Here is a 22,652-nt window from a genome sequence, read left to right on the forward strand (position 1 = left end):
ACAGGGGCGCTCAGGGGGGCAGGGGGCGCTGGGAGGGGAGGGGGCGAGGGGAAGGACCTGGGGGGTGGGGGAGGCCCCGGGGCCGTCCCCTCCTCACCAGCGGGCGCAGCCCAGGCGCAGGGTCCCGCCCGGAGGCAGCTCCGCCATCGCGGGGTCCCCAGGCGGGCTCCCGGAGGGCTCCGGGCCGGGGGGGGTCCCGGGGGGGGTCCCGGGGGGGGGGCCCGGGCGTGCCCCCCCGCAGCAGCGCGGCCGGCACCGAGCAGGGGCACTGCTGGGGCTGAGCAGGGCTTGGGGGGCGCCCGGGGGCACCCACAGATCCAGAGACCCCAAACCACCCCAAACCACAGACCCAGGGACCCCAAACCAGACCCAGGGACCCCAAACCAGACCCAGGGACCCCAAACCACAGACACAGGGACCCCAAACCAGACCCAGGGACCCCAAACCACAGACACAGGGACCCCAAACCAGACCCAGGGACCCCAAACCACAGACACAGGGACCCCAAACCAGACCCAGGGACACCAAACCACAGACCCAGGGACCCCAAACCACAGACCCAGGGACCCCAAATCACCCCAAACCACAGACCCAGGGCCCCCATGAACCCCGCACTGTTCCGGCGGGCACCCACACTCCTGGGGGGCACCCATGGGGCACCCACCACCCCACAGAAGCACCTTGGGGACCCCCCCACTGTCCCAGGGGTCCCTCCCCTTCCCCGTGATCCCCCCGACCCCGGGACCACCCTGCCGGGGGGAGCCCACGCAGCCCCCGTGGCCCAGGGAACACCCCCAGGACACCCCCACAAAGGGGATCCTCCCCCTCCGGGATCCCCGACCGCTCTGAGGGGCTCCCATGGCTTGGAGGACCCCGTCCCAAACCCCAAATTCGCCCCCCCCCATCATTCCCACCGCAGGATTGGGGGGGCAGCACCCCGGGGGCTCTCACCTGCAGGCAGGTGTGGCGGTGCAGGAAGGTCCCGGGGGGGCAGTGACAGCCCTCCTGGCACCCCCCCGCGCACCCCACGGCCCCCCCGAGGTGGGCGCAGCTCCGGGGACACCCCGAGCCCCCCCCGCACTCACGGAACGTCCGGCCCGGGGGGCAGCCGGCCTCTGCACCCCAAAAACACCCCTGAGCACCCCGGGGCACCCCAAAAACATCCCTGAGCACTCCGGGGCACCCCCAAAAACATCCCTGAGCACTCCGGGACACCCCAAAAACACCCCTGAGCACCCCGGGACACCCCCAAAAACATCCCTGAGCACCCCGGGGCACCCCCAAAAACATCCCTGAGCACTCCGGGGGGCAGCCGGCCTCTGCACCCCAAAAACATCCCTGAGCACCCCGGGGCACCCGGCCTGTGCCCTCTAACACCCCCCGACTCAGGGCCCCAGGGGGAGTGGGGTGGGGATGAGGGGCAGCGCTGTGGGGCACGGGGGTCTATGGGGCACTGTGGGGTCTGTGGGGCAGGGCTGTGGGGCACTGGGGGTCTGTGGAGTCTGTGGGGTCTGTGGGGCAAGACTGAGGGGCACTGTGAGGTTTGTGGGGCACTGTGGGGTCTGTGGGGCACTGGAGGTCAGCGGGGACAGAGCTCTGGGGCACTGTGGGGCAGGGCTGTGGGGCAGGGCTGTGCTCGGGGGCTCGGGGTGACATCTCTGGGTCGGGGTCCCGGTCTCGGGGTCTCTGTACTGGGGTCTTTGGATGAGGGTCCCTGTAGGGGTCCCTGTGTCGGGGTCCCTGTCGGGGTTCTCGTGTCTGTGTGTCCGTGTCTGTGTGTCCGTGTCGGTGTGTCCGTGTCGGATTCCCGTGTCGGTCTGTCCGTGTCGGTCTGTCCGTGTCGGGTTCCCGTGTCGGTGTGTCCGTGTCGGTCTGTCCGTGTCGGTCTGTCCGTGTTGGTCTGTCCGTGTCGGTCTGTCCGTGTCGGTCTGTCCGTGTCTGTGTGTCCGTGTCGGTCTGTCCGTGTCGGTCTGTCCGTGTCGGTGTGCCCGTGTCGGTCTGTCCGGCGGCACTCACCGCGGCACACGTGGCTGTGGCAGCTCTGGCTCTGCAGCGCCGGCCCCGGGCACGGGGGGGTCCCGCAGCCCCGGCGGCGCCAGCGCTCGCCCCCCCCGCACGGGGCGCTGCAGCCGCCCCAGGGCCCCCACGGCGACCACCGGCCCCGGGCGGGCTCCGCGCTCCAGGGCGACACCGGCACCGGCACCGGCATCGGCGGGGACTCTGCGCTCCACGGTGACACCGGTACCCCCGGGGGCTCTGTGCTCCATTGCGACCACGAGCCGAGCGCGGCCTCCGGGGGTTCCGGGGGCTCCGGGGGTTCCGGGGGCTCCGGGGGTTCTGTGGCCTCCGCGAGCTCGGGGGGCTCCGGCACCCAGAGCGGCTCCGTGCCCCAAGGCAGTTCCGTGCCCCACGCCGGCTCCAGCGCCCACGGCGACCCTGGGGACCCTGGGGTCTCTGGAGTCTCTGGGGTCTCTGGGGTCTCTGGAGTCTCTGGGGTCTCCGGGGTCTCTGGGGTCTCCGGGGTCTCCGGGGTCTCTGGGGTCTCCGTGCCCCCCCGCGGCCGTGGGGATCCCCAGAGCCAGGATGCCCCGGTGGCCCCGGGCGTTCCCGCGCTCCCGGGCTCTGCGGACAGACGGACACGAGGGGCTGGAGGGGCCGCGGGGGCACTGGGGGGTCCCAGCTCCGGGGGTCGGGGGGATCCCGGCACGTACCGGGTCCGCAGAGCTCGGCACAGCCCCGCACCTCTCGGGGGGTCCCGGTGCAGGGGGCACCGCCCGGCGCGGCCGCGGGATTGGTGGGAGACCTGTGGGGAGTGGGGCAGGACCCCCGATATGGGGCAGGATCCCCGTTACGGGTCAGATCCCCCCGTTATGGGTCAGACCCCCCCGTTATGGGTCAGACCCCCCCTCACCTGAAGCGCTGCCGGGTCCCGGTGCCGCAGTCACAGCGGGTCCAGGGGGTCCAGCGCGACCACCCGCAGGATTCAGGGGGGCCCCGATTCCCGGGACCCCCCATCACTCCCGCAGGGACCCCGCAGGCGCTGCAGGGAAAAGGAGGGTCACTCCAAATCCTGGGGAGCCCCTGGGAGCCCCCCCATGTTCAGGGGCCCCATTTTCTGAGGACGCCCAGCACCGGGGTTTGGGGTACAGATGGGTTTGGGATGCAGCAGGTGTCAGGTACGGGTGGAGTTTGGGGTACAGATGGGTTTGGGGTGCAGCAGGTGTCAGGTACGGGTGGGATTTGGGATAGAGATGGGTTTGGGGTGTAGCAGGGTGCAGGTACGGGTGGGGTTTGGGGTACAGATGGGTTTGGGATGCAGCAGGTGTCAGGTACGGGTGGAGTTTGGGATAGAAATGGGTTTGGGGTGTAGCAGGGTGCAGGTACGGGTGGGGTTTGGGGTACAGATGGGTTTGGGGTGCAGCAGGGTGCAGATGCGGGTGGGGTTTGGGGTACAGAGGTGTCTGGGTTATGGGGGTTGGGGTACAGATGGGTTTTGGGGTACCTGGGCTCGATGCAGCCGCTCCCCTGCAGCACCAGCCCGGGCCGGCACCGGCAGCCTGGGGGTGCGGGCGGTTCAGGGGGGCTCCAGCCCCTGTACCCCTCCCAGCGCCCCCTAAATCCCCCCCAGCCCCCGGACGGCTCCGTGCTCCCCCCAAGTTCCCAAGCCCTCCCCAAGTTTCCTCCCAGTCCCCCGAGTTCTCCCCAAGTCCTCCCAAGCCTCCTCCATGCCCTTCCAAGCTCCCAGGTCCCCCCAAATCCCCCAAATCCCCCAAATCCCCCTGTGCCCCCCCCAGCCCTACCCAAGCCGCCCCTCCGAGACCCTCCCGGGACCCTCCCACGCCCCCCTCGGGTCCCCCAGACCCCCCCGACCTTCCTGGCAGCCCCCCGGGCACGAGCTGTTCCCACTCAGGTCCGCGCAGGTGGGGGGGCAGGGGGGGACCCCCAGATCCTCGCACCCCCCCGGGGGCACCAGCAGCGTCTGGGGGGGGCAGGCTGGGGGAGACACGGGGGGCTCAGCGGGGAAAGGGAGGCTCGGGGAGGTTTGGGGGGCAGGGAGGGGGGAGGCCATTGGAGCAGTCAGGGATGGAGGGGTTGGGGGGACTTAGGGGGTTTTAGGGGGCTTGGGGGTGAGCACGGGGGGTTCGGGGGGTCCAGGGGGGGATTTGGGGAGGGGCGGTGGTGGCGTTTCGGGCCGGGGGAACAAGGTTGGGGTTGGAGGGGTGTCCCCAGCCCCCCGTGTCCCCCCCGTGCCCCCGTACCTGGGGGGTCCCCGCAGGGCCGCAGGTTGCAGGGCCGGCTCTGCAGCGCCCCCCCCTCGCACGGACGCCCCCCGTTTTTTGGGGGGGGGTCGCTGCAGCTGCGGCGGCGAATCTGCTGCCCCCCCCCGCACGGGGCCTCGCAGGAGCTCCAGGAAGCCCAGGGCGCCCACCCGCCCGAGACTGGGGGGGCACGGGGCGGTCAGGGGGGTCAGCACCCCCACAGCCACCCCCTGACCCACAGAGCCCCCCTTGGGGCCCCTCCGGACCCCCCCCCGGGGGGCAGCGAGCCCCCCGCACTTGGGGACTGCAGACCCCGAGCCCCCGCCCCTGGGGATCCCCCTCGGCCGGGGATGGGGGTCCCAGACTCGGGGGGGCCCAGCCCGGAAAGGGGGAGCGGTCCCAGCCCCGCAGAGCCCAGACCCCGGGGGTCCCACCCCGTAAGGGGATCCCTGCCCACAGGGGGGTCCCACCCTTTACCGGGGGTCCCAGCCCATAAGGGGGTCCCACCCAAAAGGGGGTCCCAGCCCTCCTGAGGGTCCCGCTCTTACCGGGGGTCCCCGCCCCGCCGGGGGTCGCAGCCCGTGCGGGGGGCGGGTTTGGGGGTACCGGGGCAGGTTCTCAGGTTTGGGGGTACCTGGGCAGGCTCGCAGGAAGCAGGCGCGGGTGTCGGTGTCGGTGTCGGTGTCGGTGCCGGTGCCGGTGCCGGTGCCGGTGTCGGGGGGGTGGGTGCAGCCCCCCCCGGGGGGGGTCTCCCTCCGGCGCCGCAGAGCGACCCCCACCCCGCAGGAGCGGCTGCAGGACCCCCACCCCCCCCAGGGCGGGGGGGCACAGCCTGGGGGACACGGGGGGGGGCCAGGGTGACCCCCGTGTTTGGGGTCCCCCCTGCAGCCCCCCGTGTTCTGGGCCCCCCCCTGCAGCCCCCCCGTGTTCTGGGCTCCCCCCTGCAGCCCCCCCGTGTTCTGGGCCCCCCCCTGCAGCCCCCCCGTGTTTTGGGGCCCCCCCGCAGCCCCCCAGCCTCGCTGTTGCCGATGTTGGACCCGCAGCTCCCCCCTGACCCGGCACTGCTCCCCCCCCTTGAACCCCCCGGCCCTGGGGGCTGTTTCGGGCCCGTCCCCCCCGTTCCACCGGGACTCCCCAATCCCGGGGGGCCGTTCTGGGGGGGCCCTTCCCCCCCTCCTCGCGGGCTCCGCTCACCTGGGGGGGTCGCGGCGGGGACCCCCGTGGGAGCCAATGGGGACAGCTCCGGCTCGGGGGGGGTGGCGGAGCCCTCGGGGGGGCTCGGGGTGTCCTCGGGCGGGGTCGCGGCTCTGGGGGTGCCCCCGGCCGCGCTGGGGGGCGCCGGGGGTGTCTCGGCGCCTCTGGGCCCCTCGGGCCCGGCCGTGGGGCTGGAGGGGGCACGGTGAGGGAGTGGCGCCAGCGGGGAACCCCCCCCGCTTTGGGGACCCCCAAATCCCGGCTCTCCACCGTGCCCCTCGTACCCGGGGCTGCCGGGGGCCTCGGCACCGTTTGGGGACAGCGCTGTCGTCATCCCGGGCGGGGTGGCCGTGGCGTTGTCACCTGCGGCGGGGACAGGCGCGGCGGTGAGGGGCACGGGGGGATGGGGGTCACCTCCCCCGGGACCCCCGGGACCCCCGGGACCCCCGGGACCCCGCACTCACCCGCGGGGCCGCAGGTGCAGCAGGAGCCGCCGTCACCTTCCCGCAGCGCCTGGCCCTGAGGACAGCGACAGCGTCACCGCCACCGCCGCCCGCGGCTGGGCCCGCGCCCCGCGGCCCCTCCTCACCTGGGGACAGCCGCGGAGGGGACAGTAGGGGACGCAGCGCACGGCCCCGGCCGCCTGGCACTGGCACACCTGGCACGGCTCCCCCCGCCAGCGCTCGCCGGGGACGCGCCAGCGGCCGCGCTCCCGGCAGCGCGGGCACGGCGCCGTGTGGCACCTGCGGGTGGCACCGTCACACACCCGCGGGACCACCCGGGCCCCCCGCCCACCCCCCGGCCCCGCTGACCGTCGCGCCTTGCGGTAGATGCCGCGGCAGTGGCGGCCGGCCCCGCGGCGCGCCGGGCTCGAGGGGCTGCGGAAGGACCACTGCACACCGGGGGCACCGCAGCCGCCCGCGCACGGCCCCCACGGCGACCACGAGGACCAGCCGCAGTCCACTGTGGGGGACAGCGGGTCACCGGCACGGCCGGGCAGCCCGGGGCGGCACCGCGGGGACAGCGGGCACCGGGGACTCCACGGCCGCCGCGCCGGGACCCACCTGAGCAGCCGGGGTGCGGGCGGCAGTGTCGCAGCTGCCCCTCGAGGCAGGTGCACAGGCGGCACCCGAGCGGCACCGGGGCGCCCGGGGGGTAGCGGCGCCCCCCGGCCCGGCACGGGCACTGCCGCGGCCGCACGCACCCCGCGGGCCCCGCGCCGCCCTCGGGCGCCTCCAGCACCTGCCCCGCCGGGCACCAGCACCCTGCGGGTATCGGGGGGGGTCAGGGGTGCCCCTCGCATCGCGGAGCCCCCCCAGAGCCCCCCGTGTCCCCCTCACCTGGGCGGCAGGGCGGGGGTCGCGGGCAGGGCACGGCGGCCGCCAGGTCGGCGCAGGAGGCGGGGCAGGGGGCGCAGGGCAGGGGGCGCAGCCCCTCCGCGCACTCCGAGGCGTTGGGGCAGCTCCCCGGGGCACAGGGGGCTGGGGGCAGCGTCAGGCACGGACAGCAGCGGCCCCGCCGGCCCCCCTGAGCCCCAGAACGCCCCCCGCTCTGGGGAGCCCCCACCCCGGCGGGACCCGGCCGTGCCCCCCCTGTCCCCGCAGGGCCCACCCGTCCCACGGAGCCCCTCACCCCGGGGAGACCCCGCACCCACCCAGCGCCCCCCACTCTGCGGGGCTCATCTGTCCCACGGAACACCCCGGGACCCCCACCCCATTGGCCCCAGAGCCCTCCTCCGAGCCCCCCGCCCCAGGGCTTCCCCCCTGCCCTGGGACCCCACAGCCCCCCCCGAGCCCCCCTGCGCCCCCCCCGCACCCACCCATCTCCAGCGCTCCGGGGCCCCCCCCGCGCAGCTCCTCGCAGGCGCGGCCGCCGTTCTGGGGGGGCTGGCACCCCCTGGTGCGCAGCCGGACCCCCCCGCAGCCCCCCGGGCACTCGGACCAGGGTCCCCACGGGCCCCACGCGCCGTCCACTGCGGGGGGGGGCGAGTTAAGGGGGCCTCAGAACCCCCCGGACCCCTCTGGGACTGTGGGGTCCCCGAACCCCCCACCCCCGGCCAGCCCGAACCGTGGGGACCCCCAAATCCCTCAGGTGCCCCATGAGACCCCCAACTGCCCCGGGGTCACCCCAGGCCCCCCTCACTTCCCTGGGCACCCGTGGCAGTGTCAGGGCTGCCCCTGCCCGCTCTGCCCCCGGGACACAGACACCTCCTGGTCCCCCCAAACCCTCCGGGCTGCCCCGGGGTCCCCGCTCACCCGGGCAGGCCCGATGGAAGCAGGGTCTCTCCTGCTCGCGGGGTCCCCGGCAGCCCCGCAGCAGCCCCGGGTGGCGCTGGTGACAGCCCCGGGCGCGGCGCTGCCCCCCGGGCCCGCAGGGGCGGCTGCAGGACCCCCAGGGACCCCAGGGCCCCCAGAGGCCGCAGCCCCGCTCGTCGCCAGCCGAGGCGCAGTCCCGCAGCCCGTCACACACCTGCGGGGACAGCGCGGCGGGAGGGGACACTGGGGACACAGGGGGGACACCGGGGTGACACCGGGAGGGAGCTGCGGGACACTCAAGTGGCGCTGGAAGGGGCTCATGGGACTCCGGGACACCGGGGTGACACCGGGAGGGGGGGTCGGGACGGGCCAGGGGACAGCGGGGGTGGCGCTGGGAGGGATTGGGGGACATGGCGGGAACGATGGAGGGAACACGGGGGTGACACCGCGAGGGGGCAGGGGACACCTGGGTGTCCCCGGAAAGGGGTCGGGGACACGCTGGGGCACGCGGGTGACAGCAGGAGGGATCGATCGGGGGCTCCATGGCAGCCCCGGGAGGGCCCCGCGGTGGCCCGGGCGGTGGCGGTGCCCGCGGTCCCCGTTACCTGCTGGAAGGTGACACATTCCCCGTCCCCGCAGTCGAACTCCGCGCAGGGACCCCGCGGGCTGCTCCCGGGGCCGGGGGGCTCTGGGGGGGCACGAGGGCTCTCAGGGGTCCCCAGGGGACCGAGGGGACGCAGGGGGTCCCTCTCTGGTGGCATCTCCTCCCTCCGAGTTTCCCGCTCCCTCCCCAGGGGACCCCGGCGATCGCGCCCCCCTCAGCCCTGGGGTCCCCAGGAGGTGACACGGGGGGCACTCCCAGACGTCCCCCCCCGCAGATGTCCCCGGGGTCTCACCGCACAGCCGGGGGCTCTCGTCGGCGCTGTCGCGACAGTCGGGGACGCCGTCGCAGAGGCGGCGAGGGGGGACGCAGGCGGGGGCGCAGGGGCCGCGCCCGGGCTCGCAGGGGGGGTCGCAGGGCAGGTGGCCGGGGGCGCACGGGGGGTCGCAGCCTCCCTCGTCGCTGCCATCGGGACAGTCGCTGTCGCCATCGCAGCGCCACCCCCGCGGGACGCAGCCTCCGCTGTCGCAGCGCAGGGACCGGGGCGGGCAGGGCGCTGCCGAGGCGGTGGCGGGGCCGGGGACAGCGGCGGTGACAGTGACAGTGTTGGTGACAGCATCGGTGACAGCGGCGGTGACAGTAGCGGTGTCGGGGGCGGTGTCGGCGATAGCGTCAGTGTCGCTGACAGCGACGGTGCCGATGGCGCTGGTGACCGCGATGACGGTGTCGGCGGTGACAGCGGTGACAGAGGCGGTGACAGCGGTGACAGGTGACAGCGGCGCGGGGGGCAGCGCCACCGCACACCCCGCCGGGCTCTCGTCCCAGCCGTCGCGACAGTCGCGAGCGCCGTCGCACACGGCGACCTCCGCCACGCAGGAGCCGTCGGGGCAGGGGACGGTGCCGGGGGCGCAGGTGGCCCGCGCTGGGGACACGGGGACAGCGGTGACACCGCCGCCGTGGGGAGCGGTGACCAAAGGGGGGTCCCAGGGTGGGCGGGGGTCCCAGAGGGGCTCCCGGGGGAGGAGGTCACGGGGAGGGGTCCCCAAAGGCGGCGATGCCGGGCAGGGGGTCCGGGGGGGGGCAGTGCCTGGGTCGGGACCCTCGCGGGGCAGATGGGGCGGTCCCAGGGGGGGTGGTCCCAGGGCAGAGGGGCCGGGGGTCCCAGGCGGGGTTCCCGAGCTGGTGTCCCCCTCACCGGGGCAGTTGGCCTCGTCGGCGCCGTCGGCGCAGTGGCGGCGGCCGTCGCAGATGGCGGCGGGGGGCTGGCAGCCCCCCCCGGGGCACGGCAGGTGCCCCTCGGGGCAGGCGCAGCCGCTCTCGTCGCTGCCGTCCCCGCAGTCGTCGCGGCCGTCGCAGCGGTGGGGGTAGGGGACACAGCGGCCCCCCCCCGCACCTGAACTGCCCCGGGCCGCACCGGGGGGCGCAGCCTGCGGGGACGGAACCCCCGGGTGGGCACCGACACCCCCAGCCGGGGCACGGGCGGCTCTCGGCTCCGGGGGGGCTCCCGAGCAGCGCCACCCCCGGGACCTCCAGATGCCGCGGGGGGGCACAGACCCCCGGGCTGGGGGGCTCAGGGACTCTCAATGTGGGGCACAGACCCCAGGGCTGGGGCGCTCAGGGACCCTCAATTTGGGGCACAGACCCCCGGGTTGGGGGGTTCAGGGACCCTCAGTGTGGGGCACAGACCCCCAGGGTTAGGGGGGGTCTCAGAGATCCTCAATGTGGGGCACAGACCCCCGGGCTGGGGCGCTCAGTGACCCCACTGCGGGGCACAGACCTCAAAGCCTGCAGGGCTCTCTATTTCCCCAGGACCCCCCAAGCTCCCTGCAGCCCCCTCTGCACTCCCAGGACCCCTCGACCCCCCTGCTCACTCACCCGCCTCGTCCGAGTGGTCCCCGGGGGGACAATCGAGCCGCCCGTCGCAGACCCGGGCCGGGGGGAGGCAGCGCCCCCCGGCACAGGCGAACTCGGGGGGCGCACAGGCGCGGGGGGCGCAGCCCGCCTCGTCCCAGCCGTCGGGGCAGTGGGTGACGCCGTCGCACCGCGCCCCCCAGGGCAGGCAGCGCCCGCCGGGGCAGCGGGGCTGCTGCGGGGCGCAGGGGGCGTCGCACAGCTCGTCCGAGCCGTCCCCGCAGTCGTCCTCGTTGTCGCAGAGCCAGGCCCCGGGCACGCAGAGCCCCCCGGCCCGGCAGCGGAACTCCCACGGGGCACAGCCGGGCGCGGCGGGGCACGGGGCCGGGCTCGGGGGGCACTGCCAGCGCCCCGCCAGGCACGTGCTGGGGGGAGGCAGACCGAGCTCACAGGGGGCCGGGGATCTGTGTCCCGGTGTCCCCCCCCGGTGCCCCGGCATTCCGGTGTCCCCCTGTCCCAGTGCCAGTGTCCGGCTGTCCCGGTGTCCCCCTGTCCCAGTGCCAGTGTCCGGCTGTCCCGGTGTCCCCCTGTCCCAGTGCCTGTGTCCGGCTGTCCCGGTGTCCCCCTGTCCCAGTGCCAGTGTCCGGCTGTCCCGGTGTCCTGTGGTCCTGGTGTCCCAAATCCCAGTGTCTCCGTGTCCTGCTGTCCAAATATCCTGGGATCCCCGTACCCCGATATCCCATTTCCCCGGTGTCATTGTGTCCCCATGTCCTGGTGTCCCAGTGTCCTGGTGTCACCACATCCTGGTGTCCTGGTGTACCAGTGTCCCGGTGTCCTGGTGTCCCAAATCCCAGTGTCTCCGTGTCCTGCTGTCCCAATGTCCTGGGAACCCAGGATCCCAAAATCCCATTTTCCTGGTGTGCCTGTGTCCCCATGTCCTGGTGTCCTCGTGTCCCCACACTCCGGTGTCCCAGTGTCCCAGTGTCACGCTGTCCCAAATCCCAGTGTCTCCGTGTCCTGCTGTCCCAACGTCCTGGGAACCCAGGATCCCAAAATCCCATTTCCCCGGTGTCTCTCAGTCCCCATGTCCTGGTGTCCCGGTGTCCCTGTGTCCCCACACCTCGGTGTCCCACACCCCGGTGTCCCGATGTCCCCGCACCCGGGTGTCCTGGTGTCCCGCTGTCCCAGTGTCCCACACCCCGCTGTCCCGGTGCCCCCAGCGCGCCGTTCCCGGGCTCCCAGTGTCCCCCAGTGTCCCCCAGTGTCCCCCAGTGTCCCCCCGTGCCTCACCAGTTGCTGCAGCCCTGGGTCACGCTGGCCCCGGCCGGGAAGGCGAAGCCGTCCCAGAAGCAGGGGCAGGCGGGGGGCTCCACGCACAGCCCCTCTGCGGGGGGGGGGGGGCACAGGGGTGGCACCGCGGCCCCCCAGGCCCCCCCAGCCCCTCTCGGACCCCCTGCCCCAGCCCCCCAAACCCCTCCCGTCCCCCAGAGCCCCCCCCAGCCCCTCCCAGCCCCTCCCAGCCCCTCCTGTCCCGTCCCAGCCCCCCCCGCGCTGTGCCCCCCCCCTCACCGTGCAGGACCCGCCCGGGGGGGCAGAAACAGCCCTCGAGGCACCCCAGGGCCCCGCAGAGCTCGGGGGGGTCCCGGCCGAGGTCGCGGCAGGTGGGGGGGCAGGGGGGGCCGCAGGGGCTGTACTCCTGCCCCCCCTCGCACTGCAGGGCTGTGGAGATTGGGGGCGTTAGGGGGCTGGGACCCCACACCCCACAGCCTGGGACCCCCTGAACGCCACGCGGGGCCCTTGTCCCCCCCTCAGTCCCACAGCTCTCCCTGCCCTATAGCCCCTAAGGGGGCTCCTGCACCCCCAGACCCATTGCCTGGCTCCCAACCCGGACACATCCCACCGGGGGTTCAGCCCGCACCTCCCCGTGTCCCCGGGCTGTCCCCGGGCTGTCCCCTGTGTCCCCGGGCCCTCCTGTGCTCTCCTGAGCGCCCCCAGACTCACGGCACAGCCCCGGCCCCACCCGTGCAGGGGCAGGATGGGACCCCCCCCGTGTCTCCCCCTGGACCCCCGGGACCCTCCGTGTCCCCCAGCCCGTGTGCGATTGGGGTTCTGGGAGATGAGAATGGGGGTGCAGGGACCCCAGCCCGCCCCTGGACCCCAGGTACCCCCCAGTCCCCTGGTACCCCCGGTACCCCTGTCTCCCCCAGCCCCCTGTGCCCCCCGTACCCCCGGGTCCCCCCAGTCCCCCGGCACCCCCCGGTACCGCCGGCCGCTCCCGGTCGCCCCGGGCCCCCCGCACTCACGGCACAGCCCCTGGCTCCGCCAGCGCAGGGCTCTCCCCCGCCGGCCGCACTCCTCGGCGTAGGCGGCCAGGGCCGTGCACAGGCACTCGCAGTCCCCGCCGCTGTCACACCTGGGGCAGGCGCCGTGGGACAGGGCCCGGGACCCCCCTGGGGCCTGGGGAGCCCCGAGCCCCCCAAACTCACCCGCAGGCGTCGAACAGGCACCACTCGTAGAAGCGCTGGGGCGGCACCAGCTCGTGGCAGGGGGCGAAGAGCTGGTGCCGCAGGACCCCGCAGCGAGCCCGCGCCCAGGCCGAGCGCTGGGGGCTCTCCTGGAGGGGACGCCCCCGTCAGAGCCCCGTGTGTCCCCAGCCGGGCCCCCGCCGGCTCCGTGTCCCCCCTTTGCCCCGGTTCAGGCAGGGCTCGGCACACCCGGAGTGCCGGGGATGGGAATTCCAGGGGATTTCAGCCCAGACCAAGGCTCCTCTTCCTCCTCCTCCTCCTCCTCCTCCTCTCGTCCGGGGTTTGACTCCCTCACTGAACTGGACCGTCACAGCCCCATGTCCTTTTGCAACCCCCAATGTCCCCCTGCCAACCCTTGTGTCCCCCTGCCAGCTTCTGTGTAACCCTGTCTATCCCCAGTGTCTCCCTGCCAGTGCTCCCTGTGTCCCCCCGTGTCCCCTGGTGTCCCCATCCAGTCCCCGTGTACGCCTGTCAATTCCCCACCTCTCTCCATGTCCCCCACGTCCCCCCATGTCCCCCACGTCCCCCCATGTCCCCGTACCTCGCAGGGGTGCGGCCGGTGGCCGTCGGCCTCGGGGCAGAGCGGGCTGAGGCGCCAGGAGTCCCCGAAGATCTCGGGGGTGGCCTCGAGGGCCCCGTCCCGGCTCCCAAAATCGTTCTCGGCGTCGCCGTCGAAGTTGCCGCAGAGCCCGGCCAGGCGGCCGCGCAGCCGCGGGGACACGCGCACGTACACGCGGGTCCCTGCGGGCACTGCGGCTGCCACGGGGCACCCACGGCACCCGGGACCCCCCGGGACCCCCCCGGGACCCCCCCCGTGGCGCCACCAGCGCTGCGAACCCCGTGCGGCACCGGGGACCCCGCGTGGTGGCACCGGGGACCTCGCCATGGTGACACCGCCCTGGCAACAGCGGCGCCAGGGAACCCCCACGGCCCCCCAGCACTGGGGACCCCCACTCGTGTCCCCCCCAGGGTCTCACCTCCGTCCCACAGCACGGCCACCCCTGTGTCCCCCGTGTCCCCCCGTGTCCCCCCGTGTCCCCCGTGTCCCCCTGTATCCCGCCGTGTCTCACCTCCGTCCCACAGCACGGCCACCCCCGTGTCCCCCCGTGTCCCCCGTGTCCCCCGTGTCCCCCCGTGTCCCCCCGTGTCCCCCTGTATCCCGCCGTGTCTCACCTCCCTCCCACAGCACGGTCACCCCCGTGTCCCCCGTGTCCCCCATGTCCCCCGTGTCCCCCCGTGTCCCCCGTGTCCCCCGTGTCCCCCCGGGTCTCACCTCCGTCCCAGAGCACGGCCAGCCCCAGGCGCGTGAGGAGCAGCAGGAAGAGCCCCGCGCGCTGCAGCGCCAGCCCCGAGCCCCCGAACACCTTGGGGGGTCTCACGGCCACCCCGTTCACTGTCACCTCTCGTCCTGCCGGGCCGGCACCGAGGGTCACCCCCACGTGTCCCCCCACGTGTCCCCTCATGCTCTGCCCCCAAACGCCACCCCGCCGCCGCAGGGTTGGGCTGTCACTGTGGTCCCCCCGCCACTTCCCCGTCTCCCTCCGTGTCCCCCCATGGCGCCCCATGACCTCCCGTGCATCCCCCGTGTCCCCTCAGGTCCTCACCCCCTGCAGCCCCCACCCCACCGCGACCGAGCCAGGATGTCACCGCGGTCCCCCCACGTCCCCCGTGTCCCCTCACCCCGCAGCATGTGCACCACGGTGTTCCCCATGGCCACCACCACGGACTTGGTGCAGGTGACGCCGCTGGCCCCGCAGGGGACATTCTCGGCGGTGACAGCGAAGAGCCCGGTGGCCTCTCGCGCCAGCAGGTACTCGCAGTCCCCCGCGAAGGTGAAGGCGCGGCCATCGAAGGTGACATAGTGCGGGTCCCCCGTGGCCACGCAGGTCCCCGCGCACTCCTGGCGCCCGCAGTGCCACCGCTGTCCCCGGCACACGCTGCGGGGACAGGCTCGGTGCCACCGCGGCGGCTGGCGGGGGGCCCAGGGTGTCTCGGGGGTCTGGGGGTGCGCGGGGGTCCCACCAGGTGTTGCAGTCGCGGGCGATGGTGGCGTTGGGCGGGTACAGCTGCCCGCCGTGGTGACAGGGACACCGGTCCGGTGACACGCAGCTCCCGCCCTGCCACCAGACGGCGGTGAGGGGGGCTCGGGGGGAGTCCCACCGCCCCCGCCCCCCGGGTGTCACCCACCAGGAACAGGGTGCCGGGGGGACACACGCAGCCGTCGGCGGGGCCGCCGCAGGTGCCGGAGGGCTCGGCGGGGTCGCAGCGGCGCAGGCAGGAGCCGGGCGAGTGCAGCAGCCCCGGGGGACAGCGCGGGGCGGGCGGACACGGGGCGGGGGCGCAGCGCCACGAGCCCCCCGCGCACACACTGCGGGGCGGGAGAGACCCCGTCCGCCTGAGACCCCTCGGCCCGCCCCAAACGCCAGAACCCAAATCCCACCGACCCCCCCGTGGGGTCCCCAGCCCCACCTCCAGCTCCCTCCAGCCCTCTGAGCCCCCAAATCCCAACGAACCCCCCCACTGGGGTCCCCAGCCCCACCTCCAGCTCCCTCCAGCCCTCCGAGCCCCCTCATCGGGGTTCCCCAAGCCCCAGCCCCCACATTCTGCTGAGACCCCCATGCCGTGGTCCCAATGTCCCCATCCCCACCCCTCATCCCTCCAAATCCCACTGAACCCCACACAACAACGGGGGTCCCTGCACCCCCATTCTCATCTCCCAGCACCCAAATCCCACCGGCGCCCTGCACCCCCATCCCCCAGGACCCCACATCCCACTGAGACCCCCTAACCGGGGTCCCCCCGCTCCCCCATTGTGCCACGGCCCCGTCGCTGTCCCCACGGTGGGACACGGGACAAAAGCCCCTCCTTCCCGCGGGGTGCACACCGGGCTGGAGGGGTTTTCATCACGTGTCGCCGTCACCGCCACATTCTGCCCGGGGACCCCCGTGCTGTGGGTGACCCTCCGGCCCCCCGAACCTCCCCGCGACCCCCAAATTCCCGCGGGACCCACCAGGCCTGGCAGCCGCGGTGGATGCGGGCTCCGGGCGGGTACAGGCGGGCGCCGCGGGGACACGGGCAGGCGGCAGGGGGCACACACTGCCCGCCCTGGGCCAGCAACAGCCCCGGGGGACAGCGGCAGCCGGGCACGCACAGGGTGTCCGGAGGGGGACAGGCACTGCCTCCGGGGGGCTCTGAGCAGGAGCGGCCGCAGGGACCCCCACAGTCCCGGTACTGCTGCCCCCCGGGACACGGCTCGTCTGGGGGACAGGGGGGTCACCAGGGGGGAAGACGTCACCTCATGCCGTCCTCATCCCATCGATCCCATTGCCATTCCCCATCCCAATCCAAACCCATCCCATCCCAATCCAAACCCATCCCATCCCAATCCAAACCCACCCCATCCCATCGATCCCATTCCCATTCCCCATCCCAATCCAAACCCATCCCATCCCATCGATCCCATTCCCATTCCCCATCCCAATCCAAACCCATCCCATCCCAATCCAAACCCACCCCATCCCATCGATCCCATTCCCATTCCCCATCCCAATCCAAACCCATCCCATCCCATCGATCCCATTCCCCATCCCAATCCAAACCCATCCCATCCCATCGATCCCATTCCTATTCCCCATCCCAATCCAAACCCATCCCATCCCATCGATCCCATTGCCATTCCCCATCCCAATCCAAACCCATCCCATCCCAATCCAAACCCACCCCATCCCATCGATCCCATTCCCATTCCCCATCCCAATCCAAATCCATCCCATCCCATCGATCCCATTCCCCATCCCAATCCAAACCCATCCCATCCCATCGATCCCATTCCCATTCCCCATCCCAATCCAAACCCATCCCATCCCATCCCATCGATCCCATTCCCCTTCCCCATCCCAATACCAAACTCATCCCATCCCATTGATCCCATTCCCCATCCCAATCCAAACCCATCCCATCCCATCGATCCCATTCCCATTCCCCATTCCAATACCAAACCCATCCAATCCCATCCCATTGGTCCCATCCCATCCCATCCCCATTCCCATCCCATCCCATCGGTCCCATCCCCATCCCCATCCCCATCCCATCCCATTGATCCCATCCCATCCCATTATCCCATTACCCCATTACCCCATTATCCCATTATCCCATTATCCCACTATCCCATTATCCCATCCCACCGCAGAGGCTCTGGTTCCTCCACTCCAGCTCGGTTCCCTCCTGGGCACATTCCCGGCCGTAGGCGCCCAGCGCGGGGCACAGGCACCGCTCCCACTCCCGTTCCCGTTCCCGTTCCTGGCAGGAGCACACATCCCAGCGGCACAGCTCCAGGAACGGCTCCGGGTCCACGGCGCGGTGACACGGCTGTGCCGGAGGGGACATTGTCACAGCCATCCCAGCTGTGCCGGAGGGGACACTGTCACACCGCGTCACCTGTCCCCGCCCGCCCCCGTGCCCGGGCTCACCTGGAAGGCCGGCCCCATGAGCACGGCGCAGGCGGCCTCGGCGCGCTCCCGGCTCCCGGGGAAGCCGTCGCAGGGATCGGGAATGCCGGGGCCCAGCGCCGGGCACGCTCCGGCCGCCCGGAAGGCGTTGGCGAAGGCGGCGACTCCCGGCTCCACGTCCCCCTCCGGCGTGGTGAACTCGTCGCGCTGGTCCCCGTTGAAGGTCCCGCAGAGCCCCCGCACCTGCCCGGAGCAGGGCAGAGCTCGGCAGAGCCTCATCCCAGAGCCGGGCACAGCCTCACCCCAGCGGCTCCATCCCAGATCCCAGCACAGCCTCATCCCAGCGGCTCCATCCCAGATCCCAGCACAGCCTCATCCCAGCGGCTCCATCCCAGATCCCAGCACAGCCTCATCCCAGCGGCTCCATCCCAGATCCCAGCACAGCCCCATCCCAGCGGCTCCATCTCAGATCCCAGCACAGCCCCATCCCCGCGGCTCCATGCCACTGGAGCACCGCCCGGCTCCCGGCAGCGCCACTCACCGCGCCGGCCATGGCGGGCTGGAGGGTGATGAAGGTGTCGGGGGTCCCCAGGCCCCAGAGCAGGTGCGCCTCGGGCAGCTGCAGGTGCAGGAAGGCCGAGGACGCGCGGCGGATGCTCAGCCCGGCACCGGAGAAGGGCAGCGTCACCTCCCGCCCGGCCACTGTCACCTCCCCTGAGGGCGACAGCAGTGGCACCATGGGGCGGCCAGCGGGGTGGGACTCGGTGATGGGCAGCATCAGGGACAGGGACAGGGACCGGAGTGGCTCCCGCTGCCACGGAGACTTGGGAATGGGCACTGGGATGTCACCCACTGCCGTGGGGACAGGAGGATGGGCACAGGGATGAGACCACTGTCACAGGGACACTGGGGACAGGCACTGGGGCGGCTGCCACAACACCGCCAGGGCGTGGGGACAATGCCAGTCCCGGTCCGGGTCCCTGTCCTGTCCAGGTGTGTCACCTGTGCCGTGGAGCCGCGCCGTGGTGAGGCTGGTGGTGACAGTGAGGCTGCGGGGACAGCCCAGGTGGCTGTCACACGGCTCGTGCTCGGCTGTGATCAGCAGCCGCCCCGCCACGAAGTCCTGGGGACAGAGACACGGTGACACTCCCGGCAGAGCCCTGCCACCGCGGCCACCACCCCATCACCCTCCCTGCCACCCCACGGCCACCGCGGCCACCTCCCCATCACCCTCCCTGCCACCCCACGGCCACCGCGGCCACCACCCCATCACTCTCCCTGCCACCTCACGGCCACCGCGGCCACCTCCCCGTCACCAGCACAACACCATGGCCACTACCAGAGCTCCGCCCCGTCACCGCTCGGCCACCCCCGATGTCCCCCGTGTCCCCTCACCTCCACCAGGGTGTGGGCGCAGGTGGCCGGCAGGGAGAAGCGGCGGCGGTCGAAGGTGACAAAGTGACGTCCCCCCAGCACCGCGCACTCGGCCGGGCACCGCTGCTGCTCGCAGCGCCAGCGGCCACCCTCGCACGTGCTGGGGACACCGGGGACACGGCTCAGCGGGGGCGGGGGGGAGCTGAGGGAAGGGAGGGCCCTGCGGGGGACCCCGGGGTAACGCGGGGACACCGCGGGGCACTCCAGGCTGGGGGGACACCTGGAGTGGCCCCAGGATGGGGGACACGTGGCAGGGAACAGTAGGGGACATCACGGGGAACCTGGGACACTCTACAGAGACCCCGGGGTGAGGGGACACCATGGAGGACCCCGGGGTAACGCGGGGACACCGCGGGGCACTCCAGGCTGGGGGGACACCTGGAGTGGCCCCAGGATGGGGGACACGTGGCAGGGAACAGTAGGGGACATCACGGGGAACCTGGGACACTCTACAGGAACCCCGGGGTGAGGGGACACCTGGAGGTCACCAGGATGGGGGGGACACGCCAAAGGGGACCCTGGCGCTGCCCCTCAGTGGGTGCCCGCCAGCCCGGACCCATCGCTGTCGCGGCGGCGCCACCCACCAGCGGTTGCAGCGCTGGCGGATGCTCTGGCCGGGCTCGTAGCGCTGTCGCCGGTGGTGGCAGGGGCAGGCGGCCGGGGGGACGCAGCGCGGCCCATCCCGGGCCAGCCCCGGGCCGCACTCGCAGCCGCCGTGGCAGTGGCGCTGGCAGGGGCCCGGCTCGGCGCTGCCCGCGGTGACACAGGTGACCGGGCACAGCGACACGCAGTCCGAGAAGCGCTGCCCGGCCTCGCAGCGGCGCTCTAAGGACAGGCGACACCGCGCTGGCACCGGCGGCACCGCGGGGAGGGGGCGGCCAGGGGACAGCCCCGGTTCCTACCGCAGAAGCCGGGACGGCGCCAGGGGACATCGAGCTGGCGGCGGGAGCACTCCCGGGCGTAGGCGGCGAACGTGTCACAGGCGGCGGGCGGTGGGGCACCGGGGGAGGGCAGGGCGCCGGGGGAGGGCAGGGCACCGGGAGGTGACAGTGGGTCCCCGTCCCCGCACAGCAGTGCCACACACGCTGCATAGAACCCGCTGGGGTCCACCTGGGGGCGGAGCAGCAGTGAGAATCCTCTAAGACCCCCTAGAAGACCCCAGAACATCCCAGAACATCCCAGAAGAGCCCAGGAGACCCCCAGAACATCCCAGAACATCCCAGAACAGCCCAGAACATCCCAGGAGATCCCAGAAGACCCCAAAACAGCCCAGGTGACCCCAAGAACAGCCCAGAACAGCCTAAAAGACCCCAGGACCTCCCTGAGGATGAACCTCCCTGGAATTTCCCAGGCCTCCCAGGACCTCCTGGAATCCCCAGGACACCCCAAGACTCCTGACCCCGTTGACCCCCTGGGATCTTGCAAAACCCCACGGGAAGTTCCCAGACTCCCCAGGACTCTCTGGAATCCCCTGGGACCCTCCCAAACCCCCCCAGAGGTCCCTGGGAGCCCCCAGGACATCCCAGAACAACTCTGGGACCCCCGGAACTCCCAGGAGCCCCCCGCTACCTCCCGGGACAGCCCTGGGACCTCATGGATCCCCCAGGACATCCCAGACCCCCCCGGGCCCCCCAGGCCCCCCTGGTGCTGCTGACCTCGCCGTGGCACTGCCGGAAGGGCTGGGCCAGCAGCCGCCCGCACGTGGCCACCGCCGCCGCCACCTCCCCTGGGCCGCACCTGGTGCCACCCTCGGGCACGTCCCTGCACAGGGGCTGAGCCGGGGGTCCCTCAGCGCGGGGGCGACCGCCGGGGACCCCCAGAGGGCACGGGGTGTCACCCTGGCCCCCCCTCGGGTACCTCTGTGCCAGCCACCGGCACCTTCCAGGCGCTGCCAAAGGCGGCGGCGATGGCGGCGATGTCCCCGTCAGGGAGCATGAAGTCATCTGGGGGGGGACAGGCAGGGTGGGGGCTCGGGGGTGTCACCCAGGCAGGGTGGGGGTGGCACTGGGTGCGTGGGGCTCACCTGCAGGGTCGTCGGTGTAGGTGCCACAGAGCCCCCAGGTGCCACCGCGCAGCTCGGGCTCCACTGTCACTGTCACTGCCAGGTGCCCGTCCCAGGCCACCCGCACACCCAGGCTGCTGGCCACGGCCACCCATTCACCCGGCCAGGTGACACCGAGCCCTGCACGAGGGGATGGGGCGGGATGGGGACAGGATGGGGACAGGATGGGGACAGGATGGGGACAGGGATTCCAGTGGTTGATCTCCATGTCCTGGTGCTTCCTGGTGGTACTGGGGGCTCATCCCCACCCTGCCCCGGCCTGGTGGCCTTGGGGACCTTGGGGACCTCACCTTTGTGCAGGTAGGGGCGTCCCTCTGGCACTGCTGCCCCGTTCACCGACACGTTCCGTCCCTGGGCCACCACCGTGTCTGTCCCGAAGGTCATGTGCAGCTCCTGTGGCAGGGGGGTGGCACTGGGACACTCAGGTGTGTCACAGTCACCAGGGATGGACCCATGGGTGTGCCATCCCAAACCCCATCCCAGGTCCCAAACTCATCCCAGGGACAAAACCCATTCCAGCCCCAAAACCCCATTCCAGCCCCAAAACCTCATCCCAGCCCCAAAACCCCATCCCAGCCCCAAAACCTCATCCCAGCCCCAAAACCCCATCCCAGCCCCAAAACCCCATCCCAGCCCCAAAACCCATTCCAGCTCCCATCCCAGCTGCCAGTTCCACCCCAGCCCCACCCCAGCCCCACCCCAGCCCCACCCCATCACCCATCTCAGCTCCCAGCCCCATTCCCCCTCCGGGAATGGGAGCAGTGGCCCTGGTGACCCATCCTGTCCCCCTCTCCCAGTGTGTGTGTGTGTGTGTTGGTGACACGCCAGGCACCGTCCCCATCCCTGTCCCCACCATCCATCCCAGCCCCATTCCAGGCTGGCGGTGACTCTGAGCGCCCCTCCCCGCGCCCCCCGGTACCCGGGGGTGTCCCAGGCCGATGGTGACGTCCCAGGTGCCGTCGGTGGCGGTGGCCAGGCTGTACCGGCAGTTCCCGGTGACCGCGAAGTGGCGCCCGTCGAAGGTGCGGAGGCGCGACCCGGCCCAGGCCTGGCAGGCGGCCGGGGGCCCGCGGTGGCGCGGGGAGCCCCCGTCCCCGCCCAGGGGCAGGCGGGTGCAGGGCAGGCAGGGCCCCCCGCTGTCCCCGCGGCGCCAGCTGTGTCCCCAGGGCTGCCGGCAGCACTCGGCGCGGCTCATGGCGCTGCCGTTGTGGCTGGCGCTGTCCTGGCACTGCCACGCGCTGAAACAGCGGCCCAGGGAGCCGGGGCCTGCAGGACGGGGACAGCGGTGACACCGCGGGGCACAGGGGATGGCACGGACCCCAGCACCTGTCCCAGCCCCCAGAGGGAATGGCACAGTGAGGGTGCCACGGCGGGAATGACGTTGTGGGAGTGACGCTCATCCCAACTCCCATTCTGGCTCCCAGTTCCCATCCCAGCACCAGTCCCAGCTCCCAGTTCCCATCCCAGCACCAGTCCCGGCTCCCAGTTCCCATTCCAAGTCCCATCCCAGCTCCCAACTCCCATTCTGGCTCCCAGTTCCCATCCCAGCACCAATCCCAGCTCCCAGTTCCCATCCCGGCACCAGTCCCAGCTCCCAGTTCCCATCCCGGCACACAGTTCCAATCCGAGCTCCCAAATCCCATCCTGGCTCCCAGTTCCCATTCCAGCTCCCAAATCACATCTCAGCATCAGTCCTAGCTCCCAGTTCCCATTCCAACTTCCATCCTGGTTCCCAATTCCCATCCCAGTACCCAGCTCCCGTCCTGGCATCCAGCCCCGCTCCTAGCCCCCGCTGGGAATGACACGGTGGGAGTGACGCCCATCCCAGCTCCCGCTGGGAATGGCACTGCAGGGATGTCCCCGGGTGTCCCCGTGTCCCCCCTCACTGACCCTCGGTGCAGCGGGCGCCACTCCAGCCGGGACAGCAGCCGCGCTCCGTGCGGTTCCGGGCCACCGGCTGCATCTCCGGAGGGCTGTGGGGACACCCCGGTGTCACCCAGCGTCCCCCGGTGCCACCCGGTGC

General features: G+C 72.6%; 1 protein-coding gene across 1 annotated transcript in view; it reads right to left on the bottom strand.

Moving 5' to 3' along the window:
• Nucleotides 1-22,652, bottom strand: part of LOC139605013 (SCO-spondin-like) — a 30,873-nt gene that overhangs the window by 7,033 nt on the left and 1,188 nt on the right. The window contains 44 exon segments of the mRNA XM_071456346.1: nucleotides 98-1,115; nucleotides 2,017-2,622; nucleotides 2,712-2,803; nucleotides 2,912-3,040; nucleotides 3,503-3,557; nucleotides 3,871-3,993; nucleotides 4,260-4,439; nucleotides 4,894-5,091; nucleotides 5,454-5,644; nucleotides 5,738-5,816; nucleotides 5,918-5,972; nucleotides 6,043-6,196; nucleotides 6,266-6,416; nucleotides 6,518-6,718; nucleotides 6,794-7,135; nucleotides 7,273-7,425; nucleotides 7,709-7,922; nucleotides 8,314-8,396; nucleotides 8,605-9,231; nucleotides 9,505-9,697; nucleotides 9,699-9,736; nucleotides 10,185-10,585; nucleotides 11,451-11,544; nucleotides 11,730-11,879; nucleotides 12,464-12,573; nucleotides 12,647-12,774; nucleotides 13,227-13,426; nucleotides 13,959-14,093; nucleotides 14,366-14,622; nucleotides 14,708-14,802; nucleotides 14,873-15,053; nucleotides 15,696-15,942; nucleotides 16,870-17,053; nucleotides 17,155-17,376; nucleotides 17,675-17,847; nucleotides 18,136-18,256; nucleotides 18,529-18,667; nucleotides 19,152-19,392; nucleotides 19,470-19,867; nucleotides 20,405-20,510; nucleotides 20,591-20,749; nucleotides 20,920-21,022; nucleotides 21,549-21,895; nucleotides 22,520-22,602. Of these exon segments, the coding sequence (XP_071312447.1) occupies nucleotides 98-1,115; nucleotides 2,017-2,622; nucleotides 2,712-2,803; nucleotides 2,912-3,040; nucleotides 3,503-3,557; nucleotides 3,871-3,993; nucleotides 4,260-4,439; nucleotides 4,894-5,091; nucleotides 5,454-5,644; nucleotides 5,738-5,816; nucleotides 5,918-5,972; nucleotides 6,043-6,196; nucleotides 6,266-6,416; nucleotides 6,518-6,718; nucleotides 6,794-7,135; nucleotides 7,273-7,425; nucleotides 7,709-7,922; nucleotides 8,314-8,396; nucleotides 8,605-9,231; nucleotides 9,505-9,697; nucleotides 9,699-9,736; nucleotides 10,185-10,585; nucleotides 11,451-11,544; nucleotides 11,730-11,879; nucleotides 12,464-12,573; nucleotides 12,647-12,774; nucleotides 13,227-13,426; nucleotides 13,959-14,093; nucleotides 14,366-14,622; nucleotides 14,708-14,802; nucleotides 14,873-15,053; nucleotides 15,696-15,942; nucleotides 16,870-17,053; nucleotides 17,155-17,376; nucleotides 17,675-17,847; nucleotides 18,136-18,256; nucleotides 18,529-18,667; nucleotides 19,152-19,392; nucleotides 19,470-19,867; nucleotides 20,405-20,510; nucleotides 20,591-20,749; nucleotides 20,920-21,022; nucleotides 21,549-21,895; nucleotides 22,520-22,602 (9,156 nt within the window).

Source organism: Agelaius tricolor, unplaced genomic scaffold (genome assembly GCF_023055355.1).
Source record: "Agelaius tricolor isolate 1412-34295 unplaced genomic scaffold, bAgeTri1.0.p SCAF_58, whole genome shotgun sequence".
Taxonomy (NCBI): domain Eukaryota; kingdom Metazoa; phylum Chordata; class Aves; order Passeriformes; family Icteridae; genus Agelaius; species Agelaius tricolor.